The 25,395-nt window shown below is 35.1% G+C and overlaps 1 protein-coding gene and 1 long non-coding RNA gene across 5 annotated transcripts; one reads left to right on the top strand and one right to left on the bottom strand.

Moving 5' to 3' along the window:
• The first annotated feature begins 1,740 nt into the window (after positions 1–1,740).
• On the top strand, positions 1,741–10,159 carry LOC18439381 (protein Brevis radix-like 4). Of its 4 annotated transcripts, none has more exons than XM_088864345.1 (7): positions 1,741–2,094; positions 4,272–4,413; positions 5,565–5,679; positions 6,029–6,417; positions 7,196–7,331; positions 8,126–8,532; positions 9,663–10,159. In XM_088864345.1, the coding sequence occupies exons 2-7, from the start codon at positions 4,334–4,336 to the stop codon at positions 9,739–9,741; spliced, it is 1,206 nt and encodes a 401-aa protein (XP_088720471.1). In that variant the 5' UTR covers positions 1,741–2,094; positions 4,272–4,333; the 3' UTR covers positions 9,742–10,159. The 4 variants fall into 4 exon arrangements, with proteins under 4 accessions (XP_088720471.1, XP_088720472.1, XP_011625294.1 ...); XM_088864346.1 differs by having other exon boundaries at positions 5,565–5,639; XM_011626992.3 differs by lacking the exon at positions 5,565–5,679 and having other exon boundaries at positions 1,741–3,747.
• Positions 10,160–23,399: 13,240 nt separating this feature from the next.
• LOC148782194 (uncharacterized) lies at positions 23,400–24,335 on the bottom strand. Its single transcript, XR_016053803.1, has 2 exons — positions 23,984–24,335; positions 23,400–23,815 (listed from the first exon to the last, which is right to left on the bottom strand). It is a non-coding gene; the product is annotated as an uncharacterized LOC148782194 (long non-coding RNA).
• Positions 24,336–25,395: the final 1,060 nt, after the last annotated feature.

The raw sequence follows: 25,395 nt of genomic DNA on the forward strand, positions 1-25,395 counted from the left end.
AATGGCTCATGAAGAAACAAACTTTACACATAGACACCAATTGTCACTCAAAAAGCAAGGATTCGAACACTAGATGCGAGTGTGTTGGTCCTTTTACACCTTAAGAACCAAACGCTAGAAGTCGCCTTCGTGAGGTACCACTTTTTGTGCTATTTCTAAATATAACTAACCCTAACTCACTTGACCTAAGAAAATGGCTAATAAAGAAACAGAAGTTATGGACAAATGCATGTGCTTTTTATTTTCTTGTCAAGATATAGTACTTCCCTCTTTTCAATTGGTACTCTCTAGTTTCATAAAAGGGTGAGGTTTGTATAAGATTCTTCTTATACTGTAGAAGGATGGCACTTTTAAAATTTGTTTGGAGATATAGTTTCAATGTCGAAAACCTTATGATAGGTTTAAAATATAGTTTTATCTTTTGTTATAGAGCTTAAAATTTTGAAAGTGGTACAGATCGAGCTGATCTATGAACGATTGAAAATCTTTAAAATAGACAGGTTAGATAAGTTATTACAAGATGTACTGTTTTTATGACTTGAGTTCTTCTTTTCTTTCGTATGCATAGATGTTATGGTTGAGATGATCAATTAGGGTTCTCCAAAGTCAGATCACTCTCTTCTAGATGATTTTTGAGGTGTACCTTTCGAATATTATAAGATTGCAATATTATGTAAACTTATTCCATCATAAAATTCAGATCAATAAATTGGAAATGATGGTTTGGAAACTTATTTCATATTGCCACTGCCCTTGCCCACGAATAGCGAAGCTGACCAAAGATTCTTGTTCTTATTCATTAACGGGTGGGGAAAGGAGAAAAAGATCATTATTTAATAAGTGGCTTTCCAAACAGGGGTTTAGCATGCAGATGTAACCCTCATTCTATATTTCTCCTTGTTCTTCTTTTAAATTTTTAACCTCTTACGTTTACCCAACTATTTTTTATAGGTACACATTACTTCTACAGCGTAAAGTTGACACTTTATATTTATATATATATATTATCAAGGTAATTTTTAGAATTTTGTAAATTTCATGTACAATTATGATTACTACTTCACTAGTGATTCCTGAAATGCAGATAATTTAAAGTCAAACAATTATGAGTCTCCATTGTGTTAATAAGTTCAGATGACTGTGAAACCTTAATACATCTAAATTGTATAAATTATATGTATATAGAAATGTATGGAAATATTCCACTACATTTATAGGATTAGATAAAAAAATGGTTTGTCACTCACCATAAAAATTAACAATTATCTTGTGCTGAAGAAGCAACACAAGAGTGTTTTATTTACACTTAAAAAGATTTCTTTCTTGCAATTAGAGGAACCATATATTATACACTTTCTCGGGCTCAAAAGCATCACAACTCATCTCTACCGTCCATTCACGATAACACACAGTGGATGCTCATCATGCGTGCTGCTACTATACGCGCGATGTGTATAATACATTTTCCCATGATTAGAAAGATGACCGTTTTGTTTCCATACACGTACAAGCAAACCAATCCCAGATTCGAATTGCCGAGGAATTACCGATATTTTCAAACGCCACGGCGAGGAATCGCCCAGGCAATCTAGCCTTACGTGCGCGCTACCGGTTCTCCCGGTAACAGGTGGGCAAAAATGGAAATATCACATCAGCTCCTGAGCCTCATCGTACGGTAAGTACTGGCAATGCCGGTAAACGGGCGTTATATAAGAAACAGAGAAATTTTGGGCATTTTCTGCCACTTTTTGCGAAAAGCCTGGGTTAAGGTCTGGCCATGGCGGACCTGGTTCCAGAAGATCCAAATCCCTACCCTCATCTTAAGAAGTAAGCTTCTAATCCGCCATTGAAGCTCGCGATAGAGCAGGTTTCGAGTTCCCTCCTCGCCTCATTTGTGTGGAGTTTAAACTCAGAACTATATGCAATTTAGCTGTGGTTCAGACTTTAGTGACTGGTTGAAACTGGTATGAAGCTTTGCATTTGATCGCTTTCGCAGAGATTTTAGAGTTCTGTGTTTGCAGCTGTTAAAGCTTTGAAAGAATTCGAATCAAGTCTGGGCCTGTAATTTTGCCATTAACGCTCAGAAAATACGAGGTATCAAGCTGTTTTTACTCTTTTAATGGAGCCGTTTTGTAGATTGAAGTTTGAAAATGGATTTCAACCTTCAAAGAAATGTAAACGTTTATTTGAGCAAATTAAACTTCTTATCAGCCATTGACGCTCTGATTAAAGCCACTGTCACTGCACATTCACTCTTCTTTCTCTCTCTCCTATTTTTTCCTCTCTCTCTCTCGCTATCTCTAGAAGTTTGAAAGTTAATATGATTTTTTTACAAAAAATAAATTACGAAATAAAATTGAAGGTTTTATCTTTTTAAAAACTTCAAAGAAATATAAATTTTTATTTCAGCAAATTAAACTTCTTATCCGCAATTGACACACTGATTAAAGCCATTGATACTACACTTCTCTCTCTCTCTCTCTCTCTCTCTCTCGTATTTGTTTCTCTCTCTAAGCGTTTGAAAATTCTTATGAATCTTTATTCTACAATAAAGAAAATTGAAGGTTTTATCAGAGAGATGAGTTACAGCGTTTCTGAAACTACGTTTCTGGGAGAGCTTTGAAGGGCGTCGCGTGCCATTCAATTTTGAATGTCAATGACCAAAAAGGTCTCAATGTTTTATGTTAATTACGAGATCATTCCCTACCGTTACGAGCGCACAGAACGCCCTGTATTTTTGGGAAAATTGCATACCCTCCGTATCTCTCAGAATCATATTATTTATGATCAAAATCATATTATTTACGGGATTGTATACAATATAATACTATTTATTTTTTGTGCAAGGATGAATAATTATTTTTAACCATTCGATGTGAAATCCAATTGATGAAATTGGTCGTGATATTCGATAAATTTTATTTTGGACACTGCACTTAAATAATAATATATCTTTAATCACTCGATTTTAAATCTAACGGTCAATAACAACTGTGACATCCTTATATAATCAATAAATAGTTTCATTGTATGCATTTCTATTATTATTTCTTCTAGTTTTATATTTAATTTTGTAAATTTAAAATTTGGAATGAGGGAGAAATAGAGCATGTGTTTAGTGGTCTTATAAACTTTTTTCTTTTACAGTCCATGAAATTAATTTTAAATATAAAGGTTATTTTAGATATTATTGCGCAAATTGAGAGGTATTTTAGTCCTATTTATTTATAGAATTGGTTGGGAAAAGATGATGACGGTCGATGATCATTTATTTCCTGTAACTTATATTTTTTTTTCATCTTTTTATATTTTTTTATTCCAGCGTCGGATCGTTTTGTATATTAATGTAAATACAGGGAGGGTTTTCGTCATTTGCGCTGTTTTTTTTTTAATCCTTGTTTCCGGTAAATGTGAAAAAAGGATTCGTTAGAGAGAGAGAGGGGGAGAGAGGCGCAGTCTGCAGTTTCTACACAGAGAGAGGAGAGAGAAGTACACTGTGCTCTTTCTGGGGCAGTGAGGGAGGCTCACTGTATAATATTTAGACAGAGAGAGAGAGAGTAGGACACTGTCAGATATCTAGAGTGAGAGAGAGGCACACTGTCTGCTCTTTCTGAGCATCACAATTATGTGAATATTTAAAGTGCCTGAAATAGCAGGCATACTTTATTATTAATATAAATTAAATAGCAGGCCTTTTGTCTTGTGAGGGATCAGGTGGCTTCCTTCGAGGTTCACTCTCTCCACTCTGTGAGTCTCTAGAACTAATGAAGTTTTTAAAAGTTCAGTTTTTTTATTGAAAGAACTTCCTTTTCTTGTTTTTTGCTTACTCTTTTTTAGAGCCTGGAGATCTCAAAAAATGGCACTTTGATTCAAAAAGAACTTCAATTGATTGTTTTTGCCTATTCTTTGTGAGTCTGAAGATATCAAGGCTCCAAAACAAAGAAAAAATTGAAAGAAGATGATTTAATTTATGGTAAAGCTTCACTTTGTGCTTTACGCTCTGCTTCTACTTTTTAACTCTTCAAATTGTTAAAGATCATGAATACTTTGGAAGTTTTTTGTTGGGTTTCGGTCGAAATCTTCTGTTTTGCTTCCATTTTCCACTGAGTTTCTGGATCTTAGAAAAGAATAAGAGGAAACATTTGAATTTCTAGTTATCGGGTTTGCATATGGTCACAGTTTTCTCTGGTTGCAATGTCTTCCATTTCATGGTATTGCAATTAACTATTTTCTTTTCCTCTTCTTCTTTTTTTTTTTTTGACATTTTACAGCTTAGATCTGGTAAGAAATCTGTTGAAAATGTTGACTTGCATTGCTTGTTCAAAACATTTTGATGGCTCTTTGCGTGATGCTGAAGAAGATGAGGCCGCAACCCCCAATACTAAAGAAGCAGTCAAAACTCTTACAGCTCAGGTTTTTTCAGTCTCCCTCCGTTTCTGCTATTTAGTTTAGTGGAAGCTACAGGCATCCTTTTGCATGGTTTTATTGTGAATCTTTTTCTTGTTGTGAATCTTCAATGTTAGTATAAGAATTATGTGATTTGGTGGATGAAGTCTTGTTTTTATTTTTATCTACTAAATTTAGGTCAAAATGACATTGAAAATGGATAAGGAATAATTTTCTAAGATCTCTCCTACTTTTTTTTTTTTTGGTGGGGGGGTGTGTTTTGGTTACCAAAGTAATTTTTTTTGTAATTCCACAATCCCACAGAAAAAGTTTTGGAGCTCACAAAGTTGATCTTTTACATTTGTTTTAAAATTCTCAGGCATTAATCTGGAAGATCTCTATGCCATATAATTTCCTTCAGTTCAAAATATTGAAGCTTTTTAAAATTTTGAAGGAGAAATTTTTGAAATTTTCATAGTTTATTGTGATGATTCTCACTGTAAGCTCTCCTGCTTAATGAAAGTTGAAACATACTTAACATTAGTATTTCACTTCACTTCAATTTTAATGTTACAAATTTAATCCAATTTTCTTTATCATTTTCTAAAAGGGCACTTCCAGGAGTCGCTCCTCCTAGTACCAATCTTACCCAAGCAAGCGCTTAATCTTGGAGTTATAATCGAATCAAATTTTCTAGATTCCATATCTTGACTTTTTCCATCACATTTTGGCAGATTAAGTGGTGAAATAGCACCTAAGCTAATCGGTTGTATAGCTAGGCCTTTTTATGCAATTGAAATTAATGTTTTAACTTGGGTTCGTACCCTTACACGAATGGTTAATCAAATTCCATATTCTGTAGCTAGGGTTTTTAAGTACAGGACGGCCTTTATGGTAACAACTAGCCCCATGCTTTTTCTGATCTAATTAATGCACTTGTTAAAGTCTTGTCTAACCTTGTACCTTTCCCAAGAAAAAAAGAAAAATATAGATAAAAGGAAAATATAGATGAATGAATGATAAACTTTAATTATATGTTATTCTTTTCATACCTGCTTTAAACTTCACCCCCGAATGCAAGCATGTTAACATTTTTATCTTTTGATTTGATACAAAACTTAAGCATTTGCCTTGACTAAATATTGTAAAAATTCACCTGATCTCTTGTTTCTCCATAGGTACAAAATGATAGCGTTATTATGGATCAAATGGTTGGAATGTGTCTCACAAATCTTCCTTGAAACCAATTCTGAGTATTTCTCCCTTCTGTTCTGCTTATTTGAAAATGGGAAGGTATTCTATAATCGACAGACTCTGGAAAAGTACAATTCTTTGTGTGCTACAGAAAAAGCATAGCCCATTGGGGTGTCCAGTGAAATGGATGGACATGAGGAATCACCATTTGGGTCCTGTCCTTTTATCATTTAATAGATGGAAATGACCACGATGTACTATGGGTTTCCATAGTCTATAGGATTATAATATATTTTTATTTTTGCTTTTTTATTAGAAAGGTTAACTTTATGTTTGTATTTTCCCTCTTAAAACAGTTAAGATCTCTGCACGATTGTTCTTCTTGCATGATTGTTCTTCTTCTTCATCTGAATTGTAAGAATTCTCAGTTAACATAATTCTTCGACAGATCAAGGACATGGCATTGAAGGTTTCTGGGGCATACAGGCACTGTAAACCTTGCAGCACTTCTAGTGGCTATGGAAAGGGGCACCATCACTATGTTGATTCAGATATTGGGTCAGAAGGTTTTCGCTATGGCTATCACAGAACCGGAAGCTCAAGCTCCACACCGAGGTTGGGAAAAGAGCATAGTTTATTTGTTGATTCTAGGATTAAAGGGATTTCTAGTGGAGAAGTAACACCAAGGGTCGACTCCATGGGCATGTCGAGGCAAGAGGTGCTGTTCATGGAGGAAGAGGAACCCAAAGAATGGGTTGCTCAAGTTGAACCAGGGGTGCTCATCACCTTCATATCATTGCCTCAGGGTGGCAATGATCTCAAGCGCATTCGCTTTAGGTAAATTTTCTGCATGATTTTGAGCTTCTACCCAAATTCAGGTGGTAGTATTCTAATCTATGATGCATGGATTCTTAGAAAATATGTGCCATGTTAACTGTTGGATACTTCAAAAATATATGTAGAATTTCAGAAAAAGATCCATTTCTCAAAAAAAAAAGATCCATATAGACAGCTGTATCCATGCATCACGGTTTTCTTTCATATTTTGGTTTCTTAACAACCTGATATTTGCAGAAATTGGTCAAATCTATAACTGCAACCTGTCAGTCGGTGGAATTTCATTATTTTTCATTTTCTTTTTGAAACAAATGGTATGGGATTCAGACATGGTTTAGAAGAGTTGGATTCAATTTCCCTTTGTCAAGACTTCTGTATCTAATATTTTTTTCTATGCAAATTCAGTTGGAGCTCACAATTTGAAATTTTAGTTCTGGCCTCTGGGCAAAACTTGTTGCCAAACTGAAATTCTGGACCTTGGTTTCAAATTCCTTATTTGACTACACTTCAAAACCCCATTGCATGTTTGATCGTTGAGTTTATGTTGACGATTTTTCCCCTTTTCATTTGTTTGAAATTAAAAATTCTCAAGAATTGGCTTTTGAATGACGATCAAAAAGCTTTTGAATGATGATCAAAACTGGTGCCTATGTGAAGCAAGCATATTAAAACAAGATACTAAAAAATTGGAGGTACTATCTATTCATCCTACTTTTTTTTTGGTGAATGATTCATCGGTACTTAAACCTTCTCTTCCTCTCTCCTGCCTGGCATTCAGCCGCGAAATGTTCAACAAATGGCAAGCCCAGAGGTGGTGGGCAGAGAACTTTGACAAGGTGATGGAGCTTTACAATGTCCATAAATTCAATCGCCAGACTGTCCCCCTGCCCACTCCCCCCAGGTCGGAAGATGAGGTATGCTCTACTCCCTTCTATGTGCAAAACCTGTAGGCGATTTCCAGGAGCAACCGGGCCTGTTATGCTCCAATTTGCTCAAGGACTTTCCTATTACCTATTTCTGATGTTATTTTATTTAGTTGAGTAAAGAAGAGGCAATGGCTAAAATTACTTATTAAGTTCGAACAACCCGCTATTTGTCAATATTCAGCTGTTAAAATAAGAATCACAACAAAAAAATATTTGTATTCGGGCTACTTAACTAAGATCCGTGAACCCCCTTTTTTTAGTTTAAAGATGTCATGTAAACTTTGAATTTATTGGACCTAGATGTAGACCATTTTCAACGGGAAACTGTGCCATACACCTATCTTTTATGTTTTTCAGTACTCCAAATGGGCATCCACTATCCATTTGCAACAACTGGTGGTGGAGGTTAACTGTAGTACTGTAGCACCAACTAGGGCATTCACCCAACTGCAATTAATCTGCACCATCCATCATGGGAAATGGATTGTAGATACTCCTTTTCCTTTGGATTACTGGATATGATGCCCATTAGAGCCATACACTTCTCTTCAATTGTCTATGTAGAGCCATACACTTCTTTTCAATTGTCTATGTATCATATATTCATGCTGTATTGGATTATTCAACCAATAAAAGCAGAATCTAAACATGACATTCGCATGTATGCGACATATCCCTGGTATATACTTACTATAAGGAAAATATCTTCCTTTGTTTTGGAATCTATGCATCTCACATACCACATGCCACATAGTAATCACAACAAGATTGTGGGGATGCAGAGTTCAAAAATGGAGTCAGCTGAGGATAGCCCTGTTACCCCTCCTCTAAATGGTGAACGATTACCTCGAAACTTCCAACGGCCTGGAGGGGGCTTGATGAGTTATTCATCATCCGACTCCATGGAGCATCATCATCATGCATCATGCCATGCTCGGCAATATGATTGTGGGCTTGCCTCCACCCCAAATCTATCAGGCATTAGCGCAAAGACAGAGAGAAGTTCATCCATGGATGCCTCACGAACAAGCTCATCAAGGGATGCAGATAGGTCAGATGAGGTCTCAGTCTCGGCGAGCAATGTGAGTGATCAAGAGATGGAATGGGTAGAGCAAGATGAGCCCGGTGTGTACATCACCATCCGATCATTACCTGGCGGGGGGCGCGAGCTAAGGCGTGTTAGATTCAGGTAATTATTTGGTCCAATTATTCACATATGCATGCATGTGCAATAAGTCATTCATGAGTTCCTATTTTTAGTGTGAGCTCTCTATGCATACATTTACCAAAGGAGTATACCATGCCTCGTGAATTTACGGGATATGGTTCACTAAGGAGCACTGACCATCTGTTTTCTTTGATGAATGGTGGAGATCAATTGCAATTTCGGATAATGGGCATTGACCCAAGTACATTTATTCTCGACTGATCATCACTGGGAACTGGTGGTGGAGGCCCAGGTGTACCATTGTCTTATAACAGCCGTAGCGTATAACATTCTAAGAAGCAAACTCTGTTAGCATCCTGCCATTTTTGGGTATCATATTTTGTTTTGTGCAATTTATTTTTGGTTTATGCAATTTTGGTCTGTTTGCTAAAACAATGATGGAAACATCCACAAAAATAGGGATGTTTGTTGTGCTGACATCAATCCTTGAACACATTTCATGGTCCATTGAGGCTGATGTCAATGTAATGAACTACCATGCTTTTGTGGAAATTTCTTCTTTACCATTGACAAATGACAAAATTTACCCATGCCAAAAGAGATTTTTCAATATATAGAGAGAGTATTTTCCATCCAAACATTTTTAAGAAAATTGAAATTATGTTAACTCCATTTCTGTGTGCTGGTGCTCCTGTTCATCATGAGACATATTGATTTAGTTCCTTGAAAATTCTTGAGTTTTACCTATGGTTGTTAGAACTACTAAATATTTATATTGAGTATAATAGAACCGGCATACTTGATGTAATGTATAAATAAATACACGTGTATTGTTTTTCGATACTACCAAAATTAGATTTAGTAATCTGCACAAACATTTTTGAAGTCAAAATTCTCTCATATTTTAGGAGTATAATGAAAACTATTTCACAAAATGTCGAGAATGGACCACTGTGCCCTAGTTGAAGGTCATGGTTTCCATTCTCATGCATTCAAAAAATCAAACTATTTCCAAAAACGGGTAGGGGCCTGTAATCCCCAGTAATCTACCCAAAAGAAATTATTCAACAAAATGTAGACGAGTGGTGTTTTCTAAAAAGGATAAAATGAATTTCTTTTTAATTTATCCAATTGTAATGGATGATATACAGCCGAGAAAGGTTTGGAGAGATGCATGCAAGGCTTTGGTGGGAGGAGAACAGGACCAGGATACACGAGCAATACTTGTAAAACTCCAAAAATTCATGGGAGATTTCTTCCCTTCCTTTCTGTGAATTCTCTCTCTGACCCCACTCTTTTGTGTAATATCTCTTAGGTGGGGTCTTGGTTTCTCTTGGGTTGTGCTTCCTCTCTCTAGGATCTCTTCAAAATCGGTTGGTGAAGGGGAAAAAGGGGGCAAAAAAAAAATGGGGTGACCACTTTTAAGGTCTGGTGTGGGGTTATTATGGTCATTTATCTCTTGCCAATAGTGCAAGGGTGTGGGCATTATGGCCATTTAATGGTTGTGCAAATTTTCCCTCTTTCTTTCTTTTTCTTTTTTGCTATTGTGATTTGGTGAAAGGGGATGTGTGGTTATTCTGGAAATTATTTATTTTGGTGATTGGTGTGGGGTATAGTTATGTGAATGGTTTCAAAATCCCATTGAGAAGTCTCTCTCTCTCAGCACTTGTAGTTGTGTTAATGGTTTCAAATTTTCTTTAACAGGTCTTTAACTCTCTCTCACATTCTGTCCCCCCACTATAGCTATGTGAATGTTTTTGAATTTGCTTTGAAGGTTCTCTCTCTCCGAGAATTTTTTTGTGGAACTCTGTGTCTACTAAAAAATACACTCTTCAACCGTCCATTTTGAAATTTAAAGGACAATAATGATATTGATCTCCATGTACAAAAGATAAAGGGAAAAGTTTATATAGAGCAGAGGTTCTAAACAATCAAATTTGAGCCTATATTTAAAATTTCACTAGATGTTTTGATACCCAAATATCTTCAAATTGATCTTGTCATCAAGATGCATGGACATGAGAAAAATATAGATTTCAAGTTTTGGAAATAGTATATTTTGTAACGTGTTTTTGGACCGTCAATTTTCAAGTTGTTTTAGATCTGTCAATCTACACTATTTTTGAACCTTTAAACTTTATAAATTAATATGAAAATATATTTAAAAGCTTTCACAAAGATTTTCAATATTGAAATCATGTTTTTTGATACTATTTGAAGATAGGCTTTAATTTGATTATTTAGAACCTAGGCTTTATACAAATCGCACCCAAAGATAAATGGTCTTGTAGAAAAATTGAGGCCTATATAAGGTGTCCACCTTATAATATACCAAGGAAGCTGTTACTTCAAATTTTGTATTCAAAACTTTACAATGACTCGAAAATCTATGTTCAACTCTAATTATGAAATTGAAAATTTTAAAAATAGTGCAAATCAAGTATATTTATAAACACATGAAAATGGACGGTCCAAGTAATTTGCACGAGATGTACCACTTTAAGTATTTGATGTTCTTTTTTTTATATAATCACAAGGTTGAGATGATCAATTGGAAGGTTTTCTAATTTGAAACTCTTTTATGCGATTTTTAAAATGCACCTCACTTATATAATACAAGGTTTTATGTAAACTCTGCCTTTTCTTTAATAAATAACTTCTAAGAAAGTTGTCACTGCCCACCATCACCAATAGAAGTTAAAAAAAGGATAACTCACTGCCCACCATTGACATCACATACCGCTTGAAGTGGCCCACTGCATTGACATCACATGGAAGGCCAAATTCAATTATAAGTTGTACTTAAAAGATTCTATTGGAGGTAGATGAATATCGATTTGTGTATGGTGCACTCCCTTTGTTTTGTGGCTTGTTGGTCCAATCATGTGATGCCAAGAGCATAGAGGGTCATGGATTTTGAATCTTCAAGTTTGTCTCGCATGCTAAGTATGCTAATCAACGAAACAAACAAGTTACGGAATATCATTATAAAAAATACTGGTTAAAATCCCGTAAGAAATAATTAAGCTACCAAATAAATAAAAATAAAGAACTTATTGATTGAGGGGTTCAAAGTTCAAACACCTTGCAAAATCATTGAGTTACAAAAAAAAATGAAAGACAAAAAAAAGAAGAGGAAAATCTATCACTACTAAGGGATCAAAATTGAAAATTATCATCCCAATTAACGGTTAATTTTTAGGGAAAATTACAAAGACAAACCCTCTGGACAATCAAACCCCAACCAAGCTTTTTTTAGCAACTTTTACATGAATTCAACTTTCGTAGCAATGCCTCCAAGTCAAAAAAGTCATATGTTTTTGATAAAAATGCCCATAGTGCCGGACCGTATGCCCAAAGTGTCGGACCGTACTTATTTTATATCAGACCACATGCTTTTTAGAAACCCAAAGTGCCGGACCGCCCCTATTTTGTGCTAAACTTCATGCTTTCCAAAGAGTATTTTGGTCTTCATTTTACCTTTTCTTTTACTTGGGGCATATTTTCTAGAAAAGTTAAATTTAAGGTAAAAATTGTTTAAAAATTTTGTCGGGGGAAGTTGTCTAGAAAGTATGATTTTTGGGGAGTTTTGTAATTTTTCCTAATTTTTAAGCTTTTATTTCACTATGACAAAGATACCTATGAATACCCAAAATGCCGTTGTTTAGGGTAGTGAACATAAATAAGTAGGGTTATTTTGGTACTTGAAAGTATTTTGTCGTTTGATTGGGGTCTTTTAGATGAATTGAATTATTGAGTTGCCCTTGGTTAGGGCGGAGAGTATGTTCCGATCCACTAGGATCCATATTCCGATCCAAAAAGTATATATAGGACTTGGATCTGATTGGATCTAGAATACTAGGATCCAGATCTAGATCCGGACACAATCGAATCTAAAAACTATTTATATATTACTTTATATATATATAATAATATAAAATATAATACAAAAAAAGTACTATGTAACATATATATATATATATATATATATATATATATATATATATGTGTGTGTGTGTGTGTAAAATAATACACAACATATTAATAATTGGGTCGGATCAATATCAGATCCACCTATATCCGAATTCGATCTGAATCACTATTTATATACAAATTTCAGATTCGGATTTGACCAATCAGATCCAAATTTTGAATCCATACCTGGATTTAGATAGAAGCTAAAATTTGGGTTTTGGATCCAAACTGAGTAAATTCCCAACCCCACTATTTGTTTAAGATTTTCAACTTTGAATTGGGGTAGTTTGAGTATTTTTAATTAAATGTCTCTGTTTGTGACCACTATGGTTTTAATTAAAGGTGGCGTTTATATAAGGTGCCCATCTTATAATATACAAATAAAGTGTTTTTTCAAATTTTGTTAGAAGATACACTTTTGATATTGGAAACCCTTAAAATTTTATGTTCATTTCTAATTATAAAATTTGAAATTCTAAAAATACTGTAAATCAAACATACCTATAAACAGTTGAAAAAATCTAAAACACAGTAAATCCAGGTAACTTCGTACAAGAAACGTTATTTTAAAGATTTGAAATTATTATTATTTTTATATCTATACCTCGAGATAATTAATTAAAAGATTTTTAACTTATCGGCCGCATGTTATACATTGCAAAATCCACTGAAAAAATTAAACACTAAAAAGTAGAAAAAGGATATCTCACAGTCCACCATTGAAGTAACATGCCACTTCACATGAAAGGCCAAAGTCAATTCTAAATTGTACTTGTTTCCAATTGACATCGTACACAAAAGCCATTGGCGGTGGATGAAGAGCAATTTTTGTGTGGTGCTCGCCCTTTGTTTTGTTGTTGGTTGGTCCAATCATGTGATGCCAACAGTATATGCGGTCATGGATTCGAAATCTTTAAGTTTTGTCCCGTATGCCAACTAAGCTAATTTTACCGCGCAAAAAAAAAAAAAGGTTTATAGAAATGAAAAAGTTTATATAAAGTTGCAACTTTATACTATTGACGTAAGATACACCTAAAAAATCTTACAGTAGAGAGTTTTTCAGCATAGGAGAACCCTCAAACTGATCATCTTGACTTGAAATGAATAGATACAAAGAAAAAAAAGAATTTCAAGTAAAAAAAATTATGCATCTTGGAACAAGTTATATGGATCATCTATTTTCAAAATTTTTTATATCATTTTTTTAAATTTAAAATTTTATAACTCAACATAAAAAGAGATTTTGAAACAATCATAAGGTTTTCCACATTGAAAGGACATCTTTAAGTAAATTTTATGGGTGCATCTTACTTTTATAGTATAAGGAGGCAACCTATTACCAACTTCCCCCCTTACAAAAATATTGGTCAAAACCCCTTAAAAATAATTAAGCTATTGAATAAATAAAAATGAAAGACTTATTATTTAATGGTTTCAAACCCCTTGCATAATCGCTGTCTGACAAAAAAAAAAAAAAAAAAAATCTATCATTAAGGGGTTGTCATCTTAATTAAAGTAGAGGGTTAACTTTTTAACTTTTATTGTGCTACGACAAAAATATATTTGACAATACCCAAACTGCCATTCTTTAGGGTGGGGAAACTTAAAGAAGCCAGGGAATTTTGGTACTTGAAAGTATTATAATACTTATGTCGTCTGATTGGGGTCTCTTAGATGAATCAAATTAATTGATTGCTCCTGTTTTTTAAATATTTTTCAGAGATAACCTAAATGAAATAAAAAATTTAAAATAAACTCACTAATATCGATTTGGATTTTTTACCTTCTCAATGATTTGGTAAGGGATAATCTCATAACTCATTGAAATTTGCAATTCAAGTATTGGAAAACCTTTACATTGATCATCTCAGCTTGAACATTAAGGTTGTGAAAAAAATTTAGGATTTCAAGTTCTAAAAATACTTTATATTGTAACAAATTATCTAGACCGTTTATTTCACCGTAAAAATACGTGTTCATAGATCGGCAAGATCTATACTATTTTTTGAGTTTCAAATTTTATTAGCGGTATTGAAAATTAATTTTAGACCCATTATGGAGATTTTCATTTTCGAAAGAACATGCCGGACGAGGATTTTAGGTGCGCCTTTATTTTATTTTCATTAAGCCTAGGCCTTATAGAAACTTCATCCGATATTCCTTGGAAAACCAACATTATCTATAAGTACGAGGATTGCTATGCTCGAACTTAAAAGGTAATTTCTATTATCATATATTATGACTTTCCCCTTTTACCAAGACTGAATAAAGAATTTTTTGAGGTAAACGGAGGACTTGAAGGCAAACTATATGCTGAATGAATATTAAAAGGAAAAAGTTCACATAAGGATGGAACTTTATAATGTAGAACTACATATGCACCTAAAAAATCCATTAGAAAATGTAGTTTTAATGTTGAAAAACCCTTTGATTGATCATCTCGACATCAAGATGTACGATCATAAAAAATAAAAAGATTTTAAGTCTTAGAAATAGTGCATTTTACAACATATTATGTACACCATCCATTTTCAAGATTTTCATATGTTTATAGATCTAACTATTTTTTAAATTTAAAATTTATAATTAAATATAAATATAGATTTTGAGATAATCCTAAGAACATTTTACATCAAAATTATATACCATGATAAAATTTGAAGGTGCACCTTATCTCTACAGCTACAGATGCATCCGTATGCCAACTGCACCCATATTATAAATAACCATAACACGGTATCTCCAACTAGATTTTTATTAAAAAAAATATAAAATAAAATAATTTATATTTGGTATATGAAGGTCACAATTAATTTTGTTCATTAGATGTGAAATTTAATGACTACATTTGCTCCATTGATTGGGCTTAACATTAAAAAAAAAAAACGTTGGAACTTTGTCGCACACCCAAACTTCCAGATTTTGCATTAGACGGCTATTAGTTATTGTAATATCTTCTTACCAAATATAAATGATTTTTATGATGTCTATGGAAATTTGGTTGGGTGTCTAATTTTAATTATTTCCCCAATAAGTTGTGCTTACTGCAGGGGATTTAGCATTGTCATATGGACTACTTGGTATAAATCACAAAATGTGAGGTTAAAAATATATGGGTCGTTTTGGTAATTCGTCCCTTGCTGATCAAAGTTGGTGCTGACTTCGTAGATATTTCATATATTATGGGAGGCGAATTTAAATGCTAATTGCTTAGTTAAGCAAGCGTCATTCATGGCTCAAGCTATAGATTGGTAGAGTCGTGCCCCTGGTTTAGTCACTCCTTTTATTTCATAGGACAATACTAATGTTTTGTTGAAGATTGATATTTTGTATTATGAAGAAATGGATCTGCCAAGGTGGAGTAAAAAAGATGAGTTCGAAGGAGTCGTCCTGACAGGTTGACTTGATGGACTTGGCCCATACTGGGGTTCGGGGGCTATATATCTGTGCATGTGATTCAATATATTTGGGACTTAATATATATCCGTCAAAGGGTATTTCGGTAATTTTTACTATCTATCTGAAACTCGATGTATATTGTTGCGATTGGGGGTTCATTTAAGGTTAAGGGAAAAATGCAGATTATTATGTAATCAAAGAGGTGTGAGGAAGAGAGTTTTTTGTAACCCTATTCTCCATTGTTAGTAAAGAAGTTCTCATTTCTCGTGGACGTAGGCACGTTGCCGAACCACGTATATCATTGCGTTGTGGCTGGTTATCTCTTTTTTTTGTGTTTATTTCTTCTTTCTAGTTTTTATGGAGTGCTTTTCGTTTCTACATGTTCCCCTTGAAAAGCTTCTTTAGTTTTTTTTTACATGTTCTTCTCTATTATGTAAACATTTCTCTTGTGATTATTGATAGCAACAAAACGGGTAGAGGCTCATCACACCCCACAGATTCACCCAAAAAAGTTGGTGCTTATGGTAATGCACCTTGCGGAGTTCTTTGTCATTTTAAGGAAGGTAGAGGTATTAGGTTAGGGGAATGATTTCATGCAACTGTTGTCTAATAATATAATGCAACCACACCTCTAGAAAATCATGTTTTTGCCATTTGTATGTCCTCAAATTTTGCTCACAAATTATTTTCATCTACATAATCAATCTTAAGGAAAAAAAGTATCAATTTGCACCCTAGATATGGTCAAAATTAGTACCCTCCAACAATGAATCTCGACTGCCCATTTGGTGAATTTCAAGATCTAGGCCTTGACAAATTCAAAATTACTTCTTCTTTTTTTAGCATTGTTAATGTAATAATGATAATGCTATATAAAAATTTTAAGAATAAAAAAATCCTTAAGAGGCTTGTATCTAACCATATCACTAAAATGAACAACTTATATTAATTGGGTCAGAAAAACACTCTCTACAACAATTTTTCAAAATTTTCTTTTTTGTTATTGTTCTTTAGAGTTAAAAGAACGTACATATAAAAAATTTGTAACAAACAAATGTCTCTAACATGTTTTTTGAATATGGTTGCATTATACTACTATACATCCGTTGCATGAAATCATTCTCCATTAGGTTATTTGTCCTCTACAAGTTCCCTTCCTATTTTATTTTATTTCCTTTTCTTTCTTTTTTCTTTTTGTCTTTTTATAGTTGTCTTTTCTCCCTCTTTCTCACCCCTTTCTTTATATGGAAAATTGGTGAAATTAGTATTTAGCATTAGGTGTGGTTTGTGTAAGGTTTAAACTTTAAACAATCAAAATAAGACATACCTCCAAATTATGCCAAAAAATACGATTTGATGTTCTCTTCTTGCCTAGCCAAGTGTCACTAGATGTTCTCTTTTTGCCCAGCCAGTACTTGCCCGACTCGGAGCAGTTACCCGGACCCAGAGCATGGCCAGGTCGTGCAATCCTAAACCGATGGAAACAATGGTCGTCTTTTTCAACCTTCTTAGGCTTGTCGTGCTTTGAATTTCATGACGGAATGTTTGATAGACAGTCTAAAAAGAGAGACACATTCGTTCACAATCCATGTCTTACTTTTTAATGGGAATAAGACAGGCACATGGGTTGTAACTAAGCTTTTCTCATACAAGGCTTATATGTCATAAGTGGACCCCTGTCTCCATGAAATGGAAAAATTGTGTAGGGAGAGATCGGCATTGAGATTCGTTGCTTGCGGATTGATAATGGTGACGAGTATATGTTGAAAAAAATATCTCTATTGATAATGGTGACGAGTATAGGTCAAAAAATATATGTAATATTTATTCTTTGTGGTTGTATTCTTTGTTTCTATGATGTGTACCTAATGCGGTTGGAGAGGTGAAAATGGCTCATACTAAGTGCATCATTACTGTTATAGTATGACCCTACCTTCTCTGATTCAATCTCCACCGTTCGACACCTAATGGATTTTGGATGCTCAACATGAAGTATGTGAGATCCATCATTTCAAAAAGTGTTCAAAACTTGGTGAGTCCAACTCGAACCTACCCGAGTTAGTTAGTAGCCTGTAGAGTCTAGAACAAAGCTCTTGGGAAATGGCCGAATCTCGCCAATTCTTGAAGTTTATTGTCAATCTTTTTTAAAATTAGGTGAGTCGAGCTGCCTATCCTGGACTCGGGACTCACTAACTAAATCCTTGCTTTAGAACACTGAAGATTGCGCTATTTGATGAGCTTAAGGCGGTGTTTGAATGCATTGGTAGCTATGTTGCTTAATGGGATCATTACTGAACAAGTCTAAATAAAGTTTTCCAATAAATAAGTGAAGGAGTCTTCTGCAGTTTTTTCTTAACACTGGCAATGGGCTTGGCCTAGATGAGGCCAGCCTTGGCCCTAGCCCGGCCTCGTTCCCCTGAGGGCCAGCCCAAAAAAAGATAAAGAAATAAGGGTTGGACCGGAGCCTCAGACTAGATTTTGTAGCTTAGACCCTAGTTTTTCGGGGCAGGGCAATTGCCACCACTACTTTTTTCAAATAAGAAGGGGGAAGGAAGTGAGAAGTCCGCTAAAAAATGCCCTTTTCTATTCATGAATGGGAAATGTCCATCCAATCATTTTGGGCCTAATTTTCACAAACAAGTGATTTAACAATTTGAGTATTGGATAATGACAAATTTGACATGCTGATGGTTACTTTGTCATCACAACTACGATCTTCACCGTCCAATCAAGATAAAGACATTGGCCGTACTTGTGCATGGTGTAGTACTTCACAAAGAATGTGTATGGTAGGACATCAGAATGATGCTCATCAAACTGCGTGGGTGGCCATTGGACTTCTTTTGTTAGTGGTTGGGGCATGAGAAACTGCAGTGGTCTATCATTTGACTTTGAATCCAAACTATCAAACAATTTTTTTTTTTTGTTTTGAAAATTAAAAAGGCCAAAATATTATATGTTCCTTCATGAGCATATCATACATTCACTCTCTCCATAAAAGCTTTACCTAGGAGCATTTTTGGTACCTTGAAATTTGGATTTGAGATTTAGCATTGGTAATGTCAACTGCTAAACAGTCAAGCCCAAGTCGATTCTTAATAATATAAAATATTTATTCAATAGAAAAATGAAAATCTCCTACGAAACTCTTTATTCAAAGGAGAGTTTCATTTTTCAATCATTATGTATTCCTAACTAAATTACAACTAAAGTGTATATTCTAGCAATAGATACAGAATGAACTCGTTTAAGATGTAGGTTACTCTATACTCCCACTTTGTAATGTCCCCCCCCCCCCCCCCCCCCCCCCCCCCCCCCCCCAATAGGTGTCATACCCCGAACTCTCTCTCAATAAGGTTTTACTCTAGTTGACTGTTATGTGTTCCCGCCCCAAACTATGACTTAATACAAGTAGATGCAAATGTGCTTAATATCAAAAGTTTGAATTTTACATCTCAATTGGACCAAATATTTTTTTAAGAAATAAGCCCACTTACTTCCCCACCCACTTAGGAAGTTTATGAAGAAATAGCCTGGCCTGCTCAACCATTCAAGGTAGGGAACTTTCTATCCATCTCTTAACAACAAAACACTCACAACAAATTATATGGACATGTTTCAGATAACTTCATTCTTAGATGAACTGTATGGTTCATGTAGGCAACCAAGCTTTTGGCTTAAAGATGAGACATTAGGTTTTCCCTTAGCAAGGAGAGAGAGGACTTGGGTTCAAGCCTCTTTTCTTACAAAACAATATGCATACTTATGGCTCAGTGTTATTATCAGATTGGTCTTATGAATGTTAATACGACTACATGCACATCTAGTTTAGTGACTTGGATGCCGTAAGGCACCCTTGACCATCTTCCGAAGTTCTAAATAATCTACTGATCAAATGTTGTAGGAGCGGACTGCTCTACATTCAGCCACGCACTTGCTCTCTAATTCTAATGCACTTGCTATCTATATTTGTATTGACATCAGATGTTGTTTAAACTATATCCCTTTACTTTTGTCACTTTTATCCCATCTAGTTTCCTTCAATGCAGATTGAGCTTGCCTCTTCTCCAAGTTCTCTTGGGAGTGCAATTGCAGTTTAATACTTCCATACAAGTATTTAGAATCACACAAGGGCCAAAACATGCTATATGGTTGTAAGTTTAGGTATGAGGGGTTCGGATCCATTATTTTATGTGTTTATGGAGGGATTAGAATCCATTATTTTCATCATATCCATGGCAATTTGTTGGTGGTTAACAGTCCACTGTTTAGTACCTCCTTTTTTCGCTTCCATTTGCATAGTCATGTAGGGGTGGCAATGGACCCGGACCCGGACCCAATCCCCCGATGGGTAGACCCTATCCGGGTCCCAGTTTTGGTCCAAAATTTGGATATTGTGGATCAGGTCCTGGTCCAAATCTTGGACGATAACACTATTCAGGTCTGTCCCGGTCTGGTCAGGGTCCAGGCCCAGGTCTGGGTTTGGTAATATTTTTTTGGTCCGAATATATGAAATATAATTAAATATGGTTAAATACATAAATATTTTAATTTTGGGTCGGGTCCGGATCTAGGTCCCACACTATATTTTCAAGTCTGGATCCGGGTCAAGGTCCCTACCCGACCAGTTGCCACCCCTACGGTCACTCAATATGCTGCTAATAAGTGGCATTTTGCATTCTATTTGAAAAAGCAGTCCGAATCCCTTTCTATCTTTATTTATAGAGTGAAGTTAAGTGCCCCTAATCCATTGCACCCCTAATTTTATACAGCTCCGAGATGAAGCTTAGTGTTATCAAAATATTAGTGTTGTGCCCGAGAATATCGCCAAAATATGCTTGACCTGTGTTATTACTTCATCATTTGATTTTGTTTTTCTCCCATTCATGTTAGTAATGTTGTTGGTTTTAGATTTGTTTGTGCTTCAAGTGATGCATGCTTGCTATATTCTTTATATGGGTCTTATCCTTTGAAATTGTAAGCCTTATGGAAGAATGGGATCAGCCTTTTTTTATGCATTCTTCTCATCTCCTTATCATTCACTTTCTTTTTTCAAGACTTGAGTCCCATATAAGTTTCAAATTTTCTTCTTACCCACATTTTTTTGTAACATAATAACTAATTAGTTTACATACACCTCGAGTTACCTTAAATTTTTCTTTTTCATTTTAAATCTTTCTCACATTTGCTGGGATCCGAGAAGAAAAGTGCTTTTGGGCAGATCAGGGGCGAAAGGGTCTCCTATACACAATGACTTGAGTAGCTTTATTTTAAAATATATGTGCACTAAAATTGTCTTGCTTCTTCAGAATATACCAAAAATGACCAAAGTGTAATGACATTGAAAAGATCAAGTTATAAAGGGTTTTGCAAAATGAGTGAAATGGGTCTAAGAAAATTGAGGCCCAAAAAATTGCTTAGTAAAAGAGTTGTGATCGGTTTGGATTTGACTCAAAAGAAATGAAGCAAAAAAGAGGGTGTATATATGTGTCTTTTGGGTATGTATACTTAAGAGGAAGACAATTATATTAACTTCAAAGGAAAAAATATAAACATATGTAATCAACTAATAAATTACTGTTATTTACCTAGTTGTTGTTGGGCGTCCCATCCAATGTGGGAAAGACACCGATGGAATTGTCCTAATGAAATTGGGTGGGGAGATATTCTTCTTATCTCTTTTCAAAAACAGAAGATAGAGATGGACTACCTTTTTGAGGTTATGGATAAAATGGTTGAGGTAAGCCTGATGCAAGTCAGGGTTGTATGCGTGTGAGGTCCACAAAAACTATTTTTAACTGCAAGGACTCCGGGCTTCTGTATCAACTTGGTAGAGATATAACTAGAAAGTGTAACGCAAAAACTATTTTTAACTGCGAGGACTCGGGCTTCTGCATCAACTCGGGAGAGATATAACTAGAAAGCGTAACACAACTATCTCAAAGATGGATGCAAGTAGGCGTTCCATTTAAAAACTAATGCTTTCTTACTAGAATTATTATTTTTAGTTTTTAAAAATTATTTATTTTTTCATATTCATGATATCCATGTTAGAGATTACGTGTTAAAAATTAAACTAAGTCTTGAAATCCACTTCAAAAATAGATTTATTAAGAGGCCTGCATTTCTACATATGCGGGCTTGGCCGCATTGAAACCAATTCCTTTTTTTTAAAAAGTTATTTGTAAACTAAAAATTATTGATTTTTTCATATTCATGATCTCCTTACATGTTAAAAATTAAACTAAGTCTTGAAATCCACTTCAAAAATAGATTTATTAAGAGGCCTGCATTTCTACATATGCGGGCTTGGCCGCATTGAAACCGGGTCATTTTTTTATAAAGTTATTTGTAGAAGGAAAAATTTTATATATGGGTGAAGTTATAAACAATAAAATTGTGATGCACCTTAAAACTTCACTACAATAGGTTGTTTCAATGCCCAAAAACCTTAAAATGTATGCATATAAAAAATGATTTCAAGTATTGAAAATAGTGCATCGTGTAATGCATTTTTATACCGTCAATTTTTTAAGATTTTCAAGTGCTCATATATCTACTCAATCTGCCTTATTTCTAAAGCGTTCAATTTTCTAATTAGAGAAAAAATTGATTTTCAGGTCATCACAAAGTTGTCCGGTATTAAAACAACAAAGGCACACCTTACTTTGATGGTTTAAAGCTTGGGCCCTATACAAACCACACCCTTTGTAGAAATAAGCATCCACACATCAATAGGGGTGGCAATGGGTCAGGTTCAGCTGGACTCGGACCCGGACCCAGACCTAGACCCAAATGTATTTCGGTCCAAGTTTTAGACCCAGATCGGACCCGTCGGGTCCGAAAGTTATACCCATACCAATAACCATCGGGGCCCAGGTCTGGTTGGGTACATTGCCACAATCACTCTGAGTTTCTGATTTATTTTTTTATTTTTTTTGCCTTTTTTTTTTTTTTTTATCATATACCGCATCTTATTGGCAACAAAGTCATAATCACCTCCTATTAGATTGCAAACCGTATGATATGTCATTTAATAGTTAAAGATGACTACATTTTCTTATTATATATGATCCTTACTATACCCAAACTAATAAGGTTTGAAGTATTTTATCCCCAACAGTTAGTTAACGGCTGGGCTGGGCTGTCGGGGAGGTCCAATCGAACCCGAGTGATGTTCGGGTCCAGGTTCTCGACCCAAACCCAACCCGGTCCAAATGTTGAACCCAGAATACAGGGTGTACCTGCCGAGGTTCCCCGGTCGGGGTTCAGGTCGATTGCCACCCCTAACCATCAAATATACCAAAAAAGCTATCCGTTAGAGAGAGAGAGTGCCTGTACACTCGTATAAGCAATATGACGTTTCCACGTAAAGAGAAGTAACGTGCCAAGCAAGTTGGAGGTGTACCAAACAAACAACACGTACGATGTCCAAAACGAAGGGATGAGCCTCGAGAAACCTTTTCCTTCTACTTGCGTTTGAGCCCGTTTAATAAAAATACAGTACGCAACAATGGAGGAGATTATCTCTCGAACTTGTTATATGTCTTTGTAACACTAAACATGTATTTGACTTGACCCGCAGTAACTCTCTCTGCCCTGCTATTCCTCCCTTCAAAGGGTTTTACAGACCTTGTGGATTCTCTCTCTAAAATCCACACAGCTAAAACAACAAATGGGGCCTTTCCTTCTCTACAAACCACAAATCAAAATCCAAATTACCAACTTAATTCAATTTTGAATTTATTGTTGTTTCGTCGGACTGCTGATCTCGATTAAGAGTTAAAACGATGACCTATGATTATTTCTTCCAACTTCAATTAGCAGCTTCGCATGGGTATGTGGGATTCCCTTTCTTCTTCGCCTGCTTACAGTCGGATTGTGATGATGCAATGTGAGTCTCTTCACTTGATTTTTTATTTCCAGCCATCTGAAGGAGAGAGAGAGAGAGAGAGAAAGAATCAATGATAATATACAACCATGGAAGAAGAGATAGAATGAATGAACCGCCACAAAAAAAAACAAAATCGATGGCAGAGGTTTTGCAATGCAGGTGTGTGTGAGAGAGAGAGAGAGATTTGTTGGTTTGCCTTGCAACCTATGGAGCAGAATCGGGCAGGGTCTTGGAGGCTTCTATCGCAAATCTCACAGGCATATGTGACCCCTTTTCCTCGGCTGGTGGGGTGTGAAGCCTATGGTTTAATAACACAACCTTGGCTTGGCACCATTTATTACATATGTGGTTCAATGTCTACCACCTTCCGCCACCCTGATCACATCATGGTATGGTATGACGATCTCCTTATCTTTTCTACACGAACGAATGATTGAAGCTATTCTCATGAGACCAGAGCGAGAAACGGAATGACCGATTGCAGAGATTTTAGAGAAAGAAAGGGGACCTGAATGATGCGATGGTGGCAGTGGAGAAGTAATGTAGTTCTGAAACCAATCAACGCAAATTGATGCAGATAAATAATAACATCAGATAAATAAAAAGAAAAAAGAAAAGGTGCGAGAGAATATATACCATTTTTCAAAGTCTGTAAGGAAATCCACCACAAAAACCTCTTCACGAGTCCAAATTTTATTAATTGATTCACTTTCTACAATGAAAAAAAACCTCCTTTAAATAGACTAAAAAAAAAGACAAACATCTCACTTTTCTATTCTTATTTTTTCAATCATCCATATCTTCTCTCTTAACCGAGACGTACCAAAAAGTTAAGCTTTTCTCGCTTAATCGTCACATACCAAAAATATATCTTCTCTCTTAACCTTCATTTCCTTATCATTCACTTCCTTTTTCAAGACTTAGAGTCCCATATAAGTTTCAAATTTTGTTCTTTCCCACATTTCTTAGTAATATAATCACTATCTAGTTTACATACACCACGAGTTACCTTAAATTTGTCTTTTTCATTTTTAATTTATCTCACATTTGTTGGGATCCGAGATTTAGAATCGACTCACGACACTGAAGAAAAGTGCCATCACTCACTTAATAGGTAAAGTAAGTTTGATCTCTCTAATGCTTTTTTTTTTTTTTTTGTTCAAATTAGAGGCAAAATGGTCTCCTATATCCCTGATAGAAATAGAATTCAAGATGTTATATTGTGGCACCCACCGTTCTGACCACCTATGCGTCCATTTCTAAGTGCAATATTATTTTGGACACCCAACACACCACCATTCTGACCACCTATGCATCCATTTCTAAGTGCAATATTATTTTGGACACCCAACACATCTACAGTTACAAGGAACAGAACCAGCAATCCATTTTACACATCGACTTAAATAGCTTTAAGTTAAAATATATGTGCACTAAAATAGTCTTGCTTCTTCATAAAATAGAAAACTGACCAAAATGTAATGATATTGAAAAGATCGAGTTATAAATGGTCTTGCTAAATGAGTGAAATGGGTCTAAGAAAATTGAGGCTCAAAAAATTGTTGAGTAAACGAGTTGTGATCGGTTTGGATTTGACTCAAAAGAAATGAAGCAAA

This window comes from Amborella trichopoda, chromosome 4 (assembly GCF_054954075.1).
Source record: "Amborella trichopoda isolate Santa Cruz 75 chromosome 4, AtrichopodaSantaCruz75HAP2 v2.0, whole genome shotgun sequence".
In the NCBI taxonomy this organism is placed as follows: domain Eukaryota; kingdom Viridiplantae; phylum Streptophyta; class Magnoliopsida; order Amborellales; family Amborellaceae; genus Amborella; species Amborella trichopoda.